Raw genomic sequence first — 16,604 nt, 5'->3', positions numbered from 1 at the left:
CATGAAAACTGCGTGATCACAGTTGAAAATAACAGGAAAATAACATGATAAACTTAAGTGTGATCCTGAGTGTATAAAGCAATTTTCAAAATTAATGTAACAGTGGAATGTTTTGTGCTTTTTTTTTTTAGGGAGTGGCAATCCCACTGCTGGCGATACTCAGGGGTTACTTCTGACTGAAAACTCAGGAAATACTGGCGATGCTCAGGGGACCATATAGGATGCTTGAGATCAAACCTGGGTTGACCACGTGCAAGGCAAGAGTCCTAACTTCTTTACTATCACCTTAGCCCCTAGAATGTTAATGTCTCTAGTTACCACTTGGAAAGTGTCAGTCACTCACTGTTTTATATACAAGGAGTTGAACTGATTTCCCACTAACTTAAATTTCCTATGCAGAAATATTTCCTGTACTGGATGTTCTCGATGTTCCTTTATCCACTTTTCCCATCTGGTTCTCTCCCTGAAAAACTGACCGCTGTGGACACATCACCCCGGCCCTCTTCCCTATCTCTCTCTGCTATTTCAACTAATGGGAAGCAGAGGAGAAGGCCCTGGGGCACAAAGCAACTGAGTAGCAGTGTGTAGTAGACATGGCCCTCCCAAGCTGACTGGCAGGCTCTGCTTTCCTCTCCCCTGTCACACTCTCCCACCCTCACAGCGCTCTCTACCTGCCACTTGAGGCACAGGCCAATGACGTTTGTGTACCCGTTTCTGCCTTGGGTGCTGGACTATTCCTTGTTCTCTACCCTACTTCTCATCTTTATAAATTATCCCTCAATTAAAATCCCTACAACTTGTCCTCATGATGAGCCTGATGAAAAAATGAGTTGGGTTTCAGTTGACATTACCTAAATGATGGAGAAAATTCAAAGTGCCAATCTGAAAAAAATGAAGAAATGTAAACCATGCCAAAGAAATACAATAGTGGGTAAGGTTCTTACCTTGATCTGGGCTGACCCAGCTTTGATTCCCTGAACTACATATGGTCTCGCTAAGTACCACCAGGAATGATCATTGAGCATGCATGGAACATGCATGCTGAAAGTAGACTATGGACTGAACATGATTGCCAATCAATACCTCTATTGCAAACCACAATACACAAAAGGAGAGAACAAAAGGGAATGCCCTGCCACAGAGGGGGGGGGTGGTGGGATGGCAGAGGGCAATGGGAGTGTGGTGGGAGGGATACTGGGATACCAATGGGTGGTGGAGAATGGGCACGGGTGGAGGGATGGGTACTCGATCATTTTATAACTGAAACCCAGGCACAAACATTTGCAAGTCTACAACTGTACTTCAATGTAGGATAACATTGATTTTGTCCTTTCTCCCTTGCCACAAGGAGGTTAGTTTTATCAGGTTACACCCATCACAGTACTCCCGAGTCCCTACCATTCCTTTGTTTAACTGTAACCTCTTTTATATACTCTCGTCCCCAAGCAGTTAATCAGCTTTTCCCCCTAATCAGACTTTGTTAATTTGTAAGGTCAGATCCTTCTAGGACACTGAACTTTTATTGTAAGCTAATATTGCCATTCTCCTCTCTTTATATCAATTGAATAGTTTACTTTAAAGCAATGCCCTTTTTGGTGTTGGGAGGATCCTCCCAGGAGGGGAGATGCATGTTGAGAGTAGACAATAGACCGAACATGATTGCCACACAATGCCTCTTTTGCAAACCACAGAACCCAAAAGGAGAGAGAGAACAAAAGGGAATACCCTACCACAGAGGCAGGGTGTGATTGGGAAAGTGGGGAATGGGAGGGATAGTGGGATCAGTGGTGGTGGAGAATGGGCACTGGTGGAGCGATGGGTACTCGAACATTGTATAATTGAAACCCAAGCACAAAAATTAGTAAGTCTACAACTGTACCTCAGGGTGTTTCACTAATAATTTTTTTTTTAAAAAAAGCAATGCCCTTTTTATATGGATACAGAAAGACAGTTAATATTATGCTTTTGTGACGTGGAATTGAATTTGCTTCGAATATTACTCACTCCGGGGCATGTGCTTTCTCGACTTAAGCCTCCGTTGCTCTTAGTTCCTAGCACCCCAAAAGCAGAGTTCGATGAGGGACTGAACGGATCCAGAGCAAGTTGTGAGCTACCCTCACACTGAAATGGGCCAGGCCAAAGTGCCATGATTCTTAACTATAAGTTAAGGCTTGATGATGGACAGATGCTGTCATGATCCAAAAGTAACGATGAGACTATGACCCTGCTAGGGACAGGAAAGACTAATCTGGCCTGAGCACTGTAGTCTGAGATCTAGATGACTGCCCAGGAGAGCAATTCTATAATCTTAATGTATCTCTTACTATGTTCACATAAAAGGATTAAAATTATGAATGCCTATACATTTCTTGGACAAGGAGAGGAGAATCACCCACGGGATTCCATTGTTGATGGGACATTCTGCCATATGAGAATCTTTCCTAGAAGCGGCTTCCCCTGAGGGAAAGAACTTTACCCCTATTGAGTGCGACCACACCTATGTGTAAGTCCCAACCCCTCACGCGTGGAGATTTAACTAGATGGTAAGAGGGGGCTGTGGATCCAGATTTGAGAGCCAGGTCAGAAGGAGAAAGGGGATCCAGTATCCAGAGCCAGGAGGAGAAAGAAGGGGAATCAAGAAGGAGAGTGAAGTAGCTTGGTGGGGGAGAAGCAGAGAAAGAGATAGGAGAGAGAGAGAGAGAGAGAGAGAGAGAGAGAGAGAGAGAGAGAGAGAGAGAGAGAGAGAGAGAGAGGTGAATGGAGATGAGATTGGAATAAACTGCAACTGACACCAACCAACCTGGCCCTCCTTTCCTTCCTTTGCCTGACCATCACCATTGACCTCCCTGAGTTGGGGGAAGTGGTGTGAAACTACCGAAATGGGCGACAGGAGAGATAAAATGTTGCTGCTGTGTGCGCCTTTTTGTGTTTACACACCTCATGGTGTTTCACTAATAATAAATAAATAAATAAATAAACACTTTTTAAAGTCCCTTAATTAAAATCCCTATTATTTGTCCTAATCACGAGTCTGACTCAAAAATAAGTTGAGTTTTAGTTGATATTACCAACGCTATGGAAATATTCTAAGTGTCAATGTGAAGAAACTTAAAAAATTTAAATCACTTGCAGCACTTTCCATAATAATCACTTCCCTTTCTTGCATTACACTGATCACTTGACTTCCCGTTAATCGTCTATTAGCTCAAGCAGGCGCCAATAACATCTCCATTTGTCCCTGTCACGTGCTAGTGTGGCCCAATGGCATCTGTTCGCTCTAGGAACATGAAGAGCCTCAAACCGATCTTTCATGATCTTGATGAAGAAGTCTGACCATCTGGTAGGTGGGCAGCCACGTGGTCTTTTGACATCCCGTGGAATCCAGTAGGTAACAGCTCTAGTCCAGCGGTCATCTTTAAATCTCATTACATGACCAGCCCATCTGATTTTTGACACCTTGGCAAAAGAGACAGCAAACGAGACAGCGTCCCTGAATCTTGATCGCTGACGGATGTCGGAACTCCGGATTTTTTCCTCTCATTTGAGTGAAACGTGATATTCCAAGCATAGCTCTTTCAATTTCTCTTTGGGAGACCCGAATACCGTTCTCATCCTGTTTGCATAGGGCCCAGGTCTCTGAGGCGTATGTTAATTCAGGAAGAACAGTGGAATCAAAGAGATGTGCCCAGAGCCGGAGGTTCTTCGTCCTCTTAGCTATTTCTTCGACGCTCTTGAAGGCGTTCCAAGCCGCTCTCTACCTCCTGTGCAACTCGGGTGCAAGGTCATTTGACATGTTGACCTCTCGACCTAGGTACACATAACTGTTGCATTTGGAGATGGTCATTCCGTTGAGAGTGAATGGGGCATCAGGAACAAGGCTGTTTCTCATAAACATTGTCTTCATAAGATTCAGCTGTAGTCCTACCTTTCCACATTCACAGTCGAAGTTGGCCAGCATTTGTGCCACTTGGCTGATGTTTGGTGTTATTAAAACAATGTCATCAGCATAGCGGAGGTGGTGTAGTTGCCAACCATCTATCTTCACTCCCATTTCTTCCCATTCCAGTCGTCACATGATGTTCTCGAGGGTGGCACTGAAGAGTTTCGGTGAAATGGTATCACCCTGCCTAACCCCTCTCTTGACATCGATGATTACTTCTTGTAGAATGGTGAGATCTTGGTAGTGAACCCGCAATACAGTTCACGGAGGATCTTGATGTATTGAGCTTGAATGCCCTGATTGGCTAGGACTTCAATGACCACTTCCATCTCAACAGAATCAAAGGTCTTCTTTAAATCAATGAACGTTAGACAGAGCGGCATCTTGAACTCCTGAGAAACCTCAATGAGCTTGGTTATCGTGTGGATATGGTCGATGGTGCTGAATCCTTTGCGGATCCCGGCTTGCTCGAAATGTCGTCCTTCATCTAGTGTTCTGCCAATCCTATTTAGGATGACTCGAGTGAACAACTTGTAGATGACAGACAATAGGCAGATCGGGCGATAGTTGCCAAGACTGACGCACGACTGAAGACCCACAGAACAAGGTAAGCGGAACTCTCTGAGACCTTGGACTCCAGGCTCAATGGGCCCAGGGACAGAGATTCTCTGCTTGCTTCCACCAACCACAGATGATAAAGGGATTATAATCAGGAGCCCCACCCTACCCTGCTCTGTCTGCTTCCACCAACCACCAGACACATCATAAGATACTAAGTACCCATCTTCCGGAATTGCCATACCATATTTGATAGGGTTCAAATGTGGTAACACCTATGAGGGCGATTAGAGGTCGCCCCAAAAGCCTCTATCCCTCTCAGAAAGACTGGCAAGCTACAGAGAGTATTCCACCCGCACAGCAGAGCCTGGCAAGCTATCCATTGTGTATTCGATATGCCCAAACCAGTAATTACAATGGGACTCATTCACCTGACCCTGAAGGCTTCATTACACTGAGAGTTAAATAAAATATTAATAGGGGATTCTTAAATCAACATACCTTGAAAGCGCTTTAATTTTTTTCTGAAAGTAAAGTAGCATGGCAGGGATAAATTAGCTTTACTAAAGTAAAGCTCAGAGACATTGCACACTGTATGCACATCCAAAGAAACATCCTGTGGTGTTTCCATATCGATAGCTGAATTCCTAGAATAAGCAGAGATCAGAGATTGCTTCAGTGGCTCATTCCATCCATGTCTTTATGCCCATGCCCCTCCCCTGCCCACACTGATGATATGGGGCACTCACGACTCAAGGTCTCTTTTATATCCTGTAGAGAAACAAAAGTAAAGGTGTGTGTAGGGATATCTGAACTTCATGGAGAATGGCATGTGGGGAAGTTCTCAATAAACAATCTTTCATATATGTAAGGTACGGGATTTCAAGGGAGGGAACGAACCAAGATTTCAGTGTACAGTGTAAGTTCATTCCAGTTGAGACACACCACTGAACCCCTATCTGTAGACACTGAATGGATTTCAAATAGGATGGTGCTCACCTAAGTCCTTTGGTGCTTCACATTACTGTCTCTTTATCAAACTCTCAGCCATCTGTCTTCCTCACAGGAGTCTGTGGGGAACTTTGGTGTCTGTAAATGCATCAACCTATGGCATTTGACAAAGGGATCAGAAGGATTCCCAGGGTACTACTTGCTTTTAATGATGTGATTTCCTTAGATTGAGTTTGTATTGGACACTACTTATCATAAAAGGTCTGAGTCCTGAGTCTATGCAGAATCTCTGTGGCTGAGATGCTTACGTGTTGATAGCAGGTACCACACGATGGTGGGACAGTCGTACTCTAGTCATAAACTATGAGATCACCTCAAGTTCTGTTATGCAACTAGAAAAAACTCCAGGCAGCAGATGATACAAGATGCAGGAGCAAGGTGTCCTGTCAATCAGACAAGTGCAAAATTTAATAAAATACACATGACCAAAAGTTTGTATGTTTGATCCAGAGTGAGAGTGCATAGCAGCAAACAGTAAATGGCTCTGGGCATATTTTTGTGTGAAGAACTTCAGAAGGGTAATGAGCTCAAGAGATGAGGCCCAAGGATGGAAGCAGGTGAAGGTGACTTACCAGTCAAAGCCAGGGGGCAGGGGATGCAGAAACTATAAAACCCAGCTCCCGGAAGAGAACAGTGCAGAGTCTCCTGCACCTGTGCCTGGCTGTCCTTGCCCGGGCCCCTTGTACGGGGAAAGGTTGAGTTTTCCTCCCCACCTCGAACAGAGCTCCAGCAGCCAAAGACCTCCAGAACCAGCCACCACCATGCTGAGACCACTCTCCACACTCATGAAGGTACCGGCAGAGGAACAAAGGCACGCAGGTCTTGGGGCAGAGATCTCCAAGCCTGTTCGGATCAGGGGCTGAGTATCCTCCACCCAGATCCTCCACCTTCCAGTGGGCAGGGGTCACACCCACCATCTGACCCCCAGCACCATGTAATCCCATCAACAGCCAAGAAATATCATGAAAATACAAAATTATTTCAGAATTGGTTCTGCAAATTCAGTGTGCAGATATCAACTTTGTACTATTTCCATCATTGAAGAACTGTCAAAACCCTGTTTTACTCTGGATATGGCAAACCACCTGCGATGTATTCAATATGCCAAACAAAGTAACAACAAAATCTCCAATGGAGATGTTATTGGGCCCGCTCGAGCAAATCGATGAACAACAGGAGGGCCTTTTACCTTTTACCTTTACCTTGTCTCTATGTGAAGCATCTCACTCGAAGTCAGTTGTGATGTTTCCATTACCTTTCACTGGGCAGGACCGTCTAGGTTGGTCACTGTCTGCACTGACGCTCTCATTCAGGGCTGCATCTCAGATTATTCACCAATATGGCAATGATCACAGGAGTCTCTACCCTTCTCATGCTTTTGCTGATATAATTGCAGCTTTCCTTATTCCTTCCCACTGAGTTCATATGGTACCAAACAAGCAGAGAGAACCCGAACCTCCTGAGCTCCTGTCACCCTGCTCACTGGCCTGTCAGGTTATCTTGGAACTTCAAGATCTGAAATCATGGAGAGGGAAGGAGAGGAGACACGCTATGCAAAACATGCACTGCGATAACTATATCTAGCTTTATTCCATTATTGTGCACACTCATTTTCTTTTGTGTTACTGCCTAAATGTACATTACTTGAACACAGTTTTTATGCAATACAAATCTTTGAGATGACATTCTAGATATAGGTAAATAGCCGGGAAGAAAGAAGATCCAATTTCTTGGATTCATCAAGAACTTCCCATGCTGGTTTAACTAGGAGGAGGCTTTTCCTTTTTCTCGAACATTTCAGGAAGTCTGGAGCAAAGAAAAACATGAATAAGCCTCAAAATAAGGTCTGAGAGCATGAGAGAAGGAGGCCTTTGGGAAGGTGTAGATTTGAGAACCAAGAGTAGCATTGTAGAAGGATATGATCCCAGCGTCACAGTCTAGAAAAATCCCTATAACTTCAGGCCGATTCCTCAGAAGAATGAAGGTTGGGGGAAAAGTAAGGGCCGAACAACCCTTGCCCTTTCTCTGTCTGATGGCCCAGAATCCAGACTGAGGCTCTCGTACTATGTCAATGTCCCTTGGCGCATTTTCCAGACAAACGCCCACAGCCCCCTCTGCTCCTGCTCCCATCTCCACTTCAAAGTAATGTCTTCCTGAGGTGAAGCGCTCATGGCCCAGCATGCAGATGATGTCATTCCATCTTTCAGAAGTTTGAGATTCCATTAAGTATCGTGGGTAAATTGTAGTTTTCTCTTCATTTAATCGAATCAATAACTTTTGATTTCTGATATCTGGATCAGGAGACACATTGACTGGAAAAAGAGAAAAAAAGACAAAAAACTTGATTTGGTTTTTTTCTTTCTTTTTTTTTTTTTTTTTTTTTGAGGCGAGGCCACACCAGGCAGTGCCAGGGCTTACTACTGTGCTTAGGAATCACTGCTGGCAGTGTACTATTTGGGATGCTTGGAATTCCGTGGTGTGCCAGGCAAGCACTCTATCATTGTACTATGTTCCAGCTTCAAAAAACTTGCTTTGTATGTTTGTTTTTTATTTGGAAGCCATGTTCAGTGGTACTCAGGGCTTAGAGATTACTCCGGGTGGGCTGGCGGGAACAAATTATGGGTACTCTATCCCGATCTCTGCTCCACTAGACTTGCTTGTTCTTCTTTTTTTCTTCTTCTTCTTCTTTTTTTTTTTTTTTTGGATCACAACCTATTATGCTCAGGGGTTACTCCTGGCTCTGTGCTCACAAAAGAATCCTGGCTGTGCTCGGGGCACCAGGGGGGATTCCTGAGATCAAAACTGGGTTGACTGCGAGCAAGGCAAATAGCCTACCCCCAGATTTAAATCTGACCCCCAGATTTATTTTTTAAAGGAAAAAACCTTTTTTATTTATTCATTGCAGTTTATTGAGCTAAGGATAACAGCTTTGGGTATTCAATGCTTAACTCCAAACCCACCACTACTGTCAGTGTTCTTCCTAACATGTGTTAATATTTAGAATATTTTATAAAATAAAGCTAGTCTATTTCATACCAAAGTTCTGTTCTTATTATCTAAGAATCATTTTGAGTTTCAGTTTGCAAAATCCGTGTAATCTCTATGTGTGTCACTAGAGACTATTGGGAAAGACTGAGTGAACTAAATAAAATTTTTATTAAAATGTCTCATTAATAGGAAGTACCTGAGTAATAATAGTTATTTCTCATTAATGGAAACTCCGTGAGTAATAAAAGTACCTAGTAATATATAACCATCATCCTTATCTCTAGCTTATAAAACCTAAGAATATAATCAATCAGAATTTACATGGGCTCTGTCATTTCCAAAACCCATTATCTTCTTGAGAAATTATGGAATATTGAAACAGAAATAAGACTATTCCATCTCTAACTAGCAACTACAAATTCTGCATCAGAAAATTTAAAAAAGACAACTAATAACATAGATTGTGATTAAAGACCTAGAATTCTCCCAGGACACAAACATATATAGTTCCATGGATATTAGAGCTTACTCTAATCTCTTATGTTAAATAACAGTATTCTATAAAAATTATCAAAATTTAATAAACCTAGGGTCAATATACATGAAAGCTACATGATCATCCTTGACAAAAATAGAAAAATATATGATAAACTTAAGTGTGTCTTTGAATGTAAAATCAAAAATTTAAAGTTAAATGTATCAATAGAATATTTTGTTTCATGGTTTTTGGGGGCCACACCCGGCAATGCTCAGGGGTGACTTCTGGCTCTAACTCAGCACTTACTTCTGATTGCACTTAGGGGACCTGGTGATCGAACCTAGGACTGTGTACAAGACAAACATCAAACCAGGTATTATGACTCTGAGCACTAGGATGTTAATCACTCTTGTAACCACTCAAAAAAAAATCAACCACTCACTGTGTTACCAAGTTAAGCACAAGGAGTTGGATTTTTTTCCAGGTAACTTAAATCCGCTCTGTGGAAATACTTCCTGTACTGGATGTTCTCAGTGTTCCTCAAATCCCTGCTTGTCTTTATCCACTTTTCCCACTTGTCTCTCTTCCTGAACGATGGACCTCTGTGAACACATCACCTGGGCTCTCTTTCCTATCTCTCTCTACCTATTTCGAGGGACTGCATGGAACCAGGGCAAGAAGGAAGCTATGTGCTACCCTGGCATCGAGTTAGACCTGGCAAATCAACCAACTTGGCCCTTCTTTCCTCCTTCCGTCTGTCCCATGACAGGGTCCGCCCCGGTTGAACGAGTGTCCTGGACCCACCCCTAACACTGGCGGCTAGGGGAAGAGCCGTTGGTGCCTGTCCATGGCTTTCCCCTGGAGATATTATACATCTGGTATCCCTGGAGCAAGCATGAACTACCAACTAAAGGTAAGGATAGCGTTTGGTGCACCCCAACTCTAGAAAATGAGTGGGAGAATAGGAATATTTAGTGTGCTGGGTTGATAGCACAGTGAGTAGTGCATTTGCCTTGCACAGGGCCATCCTGGGTCTGATTCCTCCATCCCTATCAGAGAGCTCAGCAAGTTACAGAGAGTATCCTTCCCAAACTGCAGAACCTGGAGAGCTCCCTGTGGTGTATTCATATGCCAAAAACAGTAACATCATCAGGGAGGTGCAGATCAAAACAACAATGAGATATCATCTCACACCACAGAGACTTGCCGACATCCAAAAAAACAAAAGCAAACATTGGTGTGAATGTGGAGAGTAAGGGACACTCCTTCACTGCTGGTGGGAATGCCGACTGGTTCAGCCCTTTTGGAAAACAGTTATGACAATTCTCACAAAATTAGAAATTGAGCTCCCATTTGACCCAGCAATACCACTCCTGGGAGTATACCCCAGAGAGGCAAAAAGTACAGTGGAAATGACATCGGCACTTGTATGTTCATACTGCACATACATCACAATAGCCAAAATCTGGAAAAAACCCAAGTGCCTAAGATCAGATGCCTGGTTAAAGAAACTTTGTTACATATACACAATGGAATACTATGCAGCTGTTAGAAAAGATGAAGTCATGAAATTTGCACACAAGTGGTTCTACGTGGAAAGTGTCATGCTAAGTGAAATGAGTCAAAAAGAGAGGAACAGACATAGAAAGTCTGCACTCATCTGGTGAATAAAAAGTAACAGAAGTAACAGAATGGGAGACGAACACCCAAGAATAGTTGATAATAGTACCAGGAGGTCTGCTCCTCAGGTTGGAAGCTGGCAGCAGATGTTTGTGAAAAGGCAACTTAGATAGAGAAGGGAACACCAAGTAAAGAGTGTTTGGAGGACAACCCCCAAGATGCGAGATGCGTGCTGAAAGTAGACTTTAGACCAAACACGATGGTCAGTCAATACCTCTATTGCAAACCACAACATCCTAAGGAAAAGATAGATCCAAAGGGAATGTCCTGGCACAGAGGTGGGGCAGGGTGGGGTAGATGGTTTGGGGGGCTGGGAGGCCTACTGGGATCATTGGTGGTGCAGAATGGGCACTGGTGAGGGATGCGTACTCAATCATTGTATAACTGAAACCCAAGCACGAAAGTTTGTAAGTGTACAACTGTACATCATGGAGTTTCACTAATAAAAAAAATTGAAAAAAAAAAACCAGAAAGAGTAACAAGTCTGACAATGGAGACGTTACTGGTGCCCGCTCAACAAATCGATGAACAACAAAATGACAGTGCTACAGTGCTGCAAGGCTCTGCTTATGTCAACTAACTGGAAGCTGAGGAGAAGGCTCTGGGGCACGAAGCAACTAAGCAGCATTGTGAAGGACATATGTCCCTCCCTTGCTGACTGGCAGGCTCTGCATTCCTCTCCCCTGTCACACTCTCCCACCCTCACAGCGCCTTCTACCTGCCACTTAAGGCCCAGGCCAATGATGGTTGTGTACCCATTCCTGCCTTGGGTGCTGGACTATTCCTAGTTCTCTACCCTACTTCTCATCTTTAAAATAATCCCTTTAGTTGTTGCGAGGTTCCTCTCAGGATGGAAAATGTGTGATGAGAGTAGACTATAGACCGGAGAGTATTGCTACTCAACGTCTCTTTTGCAAACCACAGCACTCAAAAGGAGAGAGATAACAAAAGAGAATGCCCTGCCATAGAGGTAGGGTGGGATGGGGGGATGAATGTGGGAGGGATACTGGGACTGGTGGTGGTGGAGAATGGGCACTGGTGGAGGGATGGGTATTCGAACATTGCATAACTGAAACCCAAGCACAAAAATTTTTAAGTCTACAACTGCACCTCATGGAGTTTCACTAATAAAAATTTAAGGAAAAAAATAAATAAAATAATCCCTTTATTATAAGGATTCTTTTCAACCAGTTCTTATCATTAGTCTGAGTCACAAATGAGTTCGATTTCAGTTGCTATTACCTAAACGATTGGGAAAATTCCAACCTGTCAATTTGAAGGAAGTTAAAAAGATATTAAATAGTGCCAGTGAGTTACAGTACTAAGATGCTTGCCTCAAACTGGGCTGTCTGAGGTTGGATTCCGTGTACCACATATGGTTCACTGAGCACTATTAGGAGTGATCATTGAACATAAAGCAAGGGAGAACCCAAAGGCAAAGTCAGATGCCAATTCATAATTTATTTTTTAAACCTAAATAAATATATATAACTTTTAAAAAAAACTATAAATTGTACCATATACACTATTTTCTTTGATGATAATAGAAGGTGCTTAAAGATAAATCATTGAGAGATTAATTCAACCCTTTAAAATATTTAGAAATAGAAGACTTTTTTAATTATATTATGAACATTTGCAAAATTGAATAACAATTATACATGCGAAAGTACACACTGTGCTAAGGCAGAATTTTGTGGGAGGGACTACAAAATAGGTTCAAGGGCCCAGTCATTCCAGTCCAACTGGACCAGCTGATCAGTACAAGGCCCTAGGGTGCCATAAAGGGGAGCTTCAGCCTTGGGACTACCTAGATATTCTGAACATGAAGCATGCACTCAGCCCATTGAGCTTTCTCTCTGTTCCTTAGATTAAGTTTGATTTTAGAGTAAAGTATTTTTTTTAAAAAGCTTTCTCTTTCCTAAACTTTTGGGTTTCATAAGATATTACAGAAACATAGAAAATAATGATTAAAGAGAATTATAGACGGAGAAATCTCAGCTTTGGGATTAGTAAAATGTGTTACTGGGTTATGATCCTTATATCACTTGCACCCCTATAATAATCACCTAACATTATTGCATTACACTGAGAGTTAAATAAAATATTAACAAGGAATTCTTTGTTTTTTTTTTATTTTATTGAATCACCATTAGATAGTTACAAGCTTTCATGTTGGGGTAACAATCAAACAATGATCAAACACCCATCCTTCCACTAGTGCACATAACCCACCACCAATATCCCCACTATACTCCCCTTTCGCACCCTCCCCCTGCCTCCATGGCAGACATGACTCCCTCCTCCAACCATCTTTTTTTAGTGATCCCTTCTCTTCTCCAGCTGCTCATGAGGCAGGCTTCCAGCTATGGAACAATCTATCTGTCCCTTATATCTACTATTCTTAGATCTCAGCCTCATGTTATGTTGTTTTATACTTCAAAAATGACTGCAGTCCTTCTATAAAAAGGGATTCTTAAATAAACATACCTTGATGGCACTTTAAAATTTTTCTCACACTTAACTGAAGCTCAGAGACACTGCTCACAGTATGCAGTTCCAAAGAAACATCCTCTGGTGTTTCTAGATTGATAGCTGAGACCCTAGAATAAACAGTGAAAAGAAGTTTCTTCAGTGGCTCCTTCCATCCATGTCTCTATGCCCATGCCCCTCCCCTGCCCACACTCTTTCTGTTTGAGTACACGGAGCTTAGGTTTATCGGAATCGCACTCATCACAGTGCTCCCGAGTCACTCCCATTACTTTGTCTGTAACCTCTTCTATGCTCTCTTCCCCAACCAATTTGTAAGGTCTCATCCTTCTTAGACACTGAAGCTGTACTGTAAGTTAATATTGTTTTTCTCCTCTCCTTATGTCTTTGAGCAGTTTACTTTAATGCAATGTCCTTTTGTATGGATACAGGAAAACAATTTATTAATATGCTCAGTAATTTAGGAATTGATTGGCTTTGAATATTATTCACTCCTGGGCATCTGCCTTCTCAACTTAAGCCTCAGTTGCCCTCACTTCCTAGCACCCCAAGGGCAGGGTCCCGACGTGGGACTGGATGGAACCAGGGCAAACCGGTAAGTTATGTGCTACCCTGGCATCGCGATGGGCCAGGCCAAGGTGCCACGATTCTTAACTATAAGTTAAGAGGTTGGTCATAGGCAAATGATGTCATGATCCAATAGAAACGACGAGACTAGGGCCCTGCTGCTAGGAATAGGAAAGATATCTGGCCTGAGCACTGCAGTCTGAGATCGAGATGGCCCTAGGAGAGCAATTCTATAAGCCCAAAGTATTTCTTACTGTGTCCATACAAAATGATTAATATTATGTATGCTTATATGTTGGTTGGACAAGGAGAGGAGAAACACGTCCTAGAAGCAGTTTCCTGTGTGTCCTGACTAGCTTGGATGACACTGCCTTTCTGGAGATGTAGATTCCAAGTTCTAGCAGACTGGTCTTTGCTGTGCTAAGTGCTTGTAGCTTGTGAAAAGGTGAGGCCAGGATTACTGGCCAGCATATGTAAGGAAACAATGTATGTTTGCTGCCTCAATGTTCTTTCTGTAACTCCTTTTGATGACATCATTATATTGCGCCCTTTAGAGGTACTATGATCTATATAAGGGAGATTTCAGGGCTCTCTGGGGGGACACGTGCATCAGAGAACCTGGGAAGATGGGGCTGACGACAGAAGCTGAGAGAACAAAGGCGCACGTGCTCGGGAATTCCTGAGGCCTCCATGACATACATCTCTTCCATGTAATAAACGGCTGCTAAGACCAACCAGCTTCGCCTCGTTTCCTTCCTTCGCCTGACCATCGCCATCGACCTCCCTGGAGTGGGGAAACGGCCAGACCGCCGGCCTTTTATTTTTTGTGTGTTTACACACTTTCCATGGGCACTCACCTGCTCAGGGTGTCTTTTATACCCTGTAGAGAAACACTGAACAAAGGTGAGTGCAGGTACATCTCACCTACATGAAGCTTGGGATGCAGGGTAGTTCTCTATAAACACTCCTACCAGGGAAGCAAGGAAAGTGATTCCATGGGAGGGAATGGACTCACAAATACAAGGGTAAATTCATTCCTGTTGAGGCACAGCAATGAACCCCTAAAAAGACAATAATGGATTTGTAATAGGATAATTCCATCCTGAGTCCCTTGGGGATGCACATGACTACTTGTTTATCAACCTCTGCTGATTTCGTCACTGAGGTTGTGGTGAGCTTTCCTGTCTGAAAACATATCAACCCACAGCTATTGGGAAAGTGGTCAGAAGGATGCCCAGGGTACCGCTTCCTTTCAATGATGTGATTTCCTTAGAATGATCCCACATTGGACACTGCTTATCAAAAAGGTCTGAGTCCAAAGTCCATGCAGAGCCCCTGTGACTGAGATGCTTAGGTGTTGATAGCAGGTGCCACATGATGGTAGAACTGTCATACTACAATCATAAACTATGGTATAACCTCCAAATCTGTTAGGGAACTAAAAAAAACATTCAAGCATTGGTGTAGCCAATATTGAAGAGTAAGGTGCCCTGTGAATCAGACACAATGTAAAAAATAACGAAAAACAGAAAAGAACCAAAGATTCTATGTGTAATCCACAGAGAAGTGCATAGTAGTAAACGGCAATTAGCTCTGGCCAAGTTTCCATGTGAGGAACTTCAAAACAGTAAAGAACTCAAGAGATGTGGGCCAAGGATGGAAGAGGGTGAAGCTGAGTTATCGGTCAGGGCCAGGGGAATAAAACAGTGAGTATGGGGATAATGGGTGGGGACACCCAGAAACATTCTGGGTTGATGTGTTTGCAGACAGCTCAGTTGCCTGTCTGCAATGACTATAAAAACCATACTATACCCCTAAGCTCCCCACCCTCTCCTTTCCAACACCCCCCCCCCCCCACACACACACACACATGCACAAATAGTGCATCTGATGCAGGGATTCAGACTCAGAGCACATTTGGTGCAAGAAATAAGGAAGTATGATTTATGGTTCCAATATGCACAAGTGCCTAAACTCAAGGACTGGGGCAAGGAGTCATGGTGAGTCACTCAAACTGTGAAGGACAAGGGACAGTGCTGCTGAGTACAGCAAAGTCTTGGTAGTCACTGGTTGCAGCATAGACTTAGCCCCACTGATTCCCTGTGCTAATGATGGATATACGTGAGTCTTAGATTTACTATCCTAACCTGCACAAAAGCAGAACCTCACCCCTAACTCTCACAGCTCATGAGACACGATAAAGAGCAAGAAGCAAACCAAAATTAATGGGTGAAGACAAATGTCTAGAAAGCTCCCAAGAAACCAAGCTCATTTTCTGAGCTAAGAACTTCAAAGTGAAAATTATAAGGTTGAATGAATGAAGGAAGGCAATAGAAAAGGTCTTTAACAAAGCAAGAGAGAGTATTAGTCAGGGAGAATCTTAGCTTAAATAAGTAAACTTAAAAGTTCTTTGGTCTATAGTCTACTTTCAGCATGGTTCTCCCATCCTGGGAGGATCCCCCCAACACCTTTATTTGCTGTTCCCTTCTCTATCTGAGCTCCCTTTTCCTCTAGCATGTGTGATTGGCCTGCAAGCCATGGAGTAAAATTCCTGGTACTAATCTCGGCCATTCTTGGGTGTTAGTCTCCTATTTTATTACTTTATGTTCCCCAGACAAGATTGTCACCCATTGCCTCTTTTGCAAACCACAACACCCAATAAGAGAGAGAGAACAAAAGGGAATGCCCTGCCACAGAGGTAGGATGGGATGGGGGATGGGGGGTGGGAAGATACTGGGATCCGTGGTGGTGGGAAATGGGCACTGGTTGAGGGATGGGTATTTGATCATTGTATAATTGAAACCCCCAAGCACAAAAATTTGTAAGTCTACAACTGTACCTCATAATGTTTCACTAAAAAAAAAAGTTCTTTGGAAGGGGCTGGAGCGATAG

At 43.1% G+C, this 16,604-nt stretch overlaps 1 protein-coding gene across 2 annotated transcripts in view; it reads right to left on the bottom strand.

The window, feature by feature from the left end:
• The window catches only part of LOC130040455 (E3 ubiquitin-protein ligase TRIM38-like), a 35,447-nt gene that overhangs the window by 5,274 nt on the left and 13,569 nt on the right, over positions 1–16,604 (bottom strand). Inside the window, exons 5-7 of one of the 2 annotated variants that reach the window (XM_056132534.1) lie at positions 14,570–14,592; positions 13,146–13,258; positions 7,116–7,821 (exon numbers count right to left, since the gene is read on the bottom strand). In XM_056132534.1, coding sequence (XP_055988509.1) covers positions 7,307–7,821; positions 13,146–13,258; positions 14,570–14,592 — 651 coding nt within the window. In that variant the 3' untranslated portion in view covers positions 7,116–7,306. Of the gene's footprint in view, positions 1–7,115; positions 7,822–13,145; positions 13,259–14,569; positions 14,593–16,604 lie in introns of those variants that run through there. The other variant, XR_008794994.1, reaches the window with a different exon arrangement.

Source organism: Sorex fumeus, unplaced genomic scaffold (genome assembly GCF_029834395.1).
Source record: "Sorex fumeus unplaced genomic scaffold, SorFum_2.1 ptg000094l, whole genome shotgun sequence".
Classification (NCBI taxonomy): Eukaryota; Metazoa; Chordata; class Mammalia; order Eulipotyphla; family Soricidae; genus Sorex; species Sorex fumeus.
Note: the sequence above shows the minus strand (reverse complement) of the source record. Positions and strands in the feature narration are given on the sequence as shown.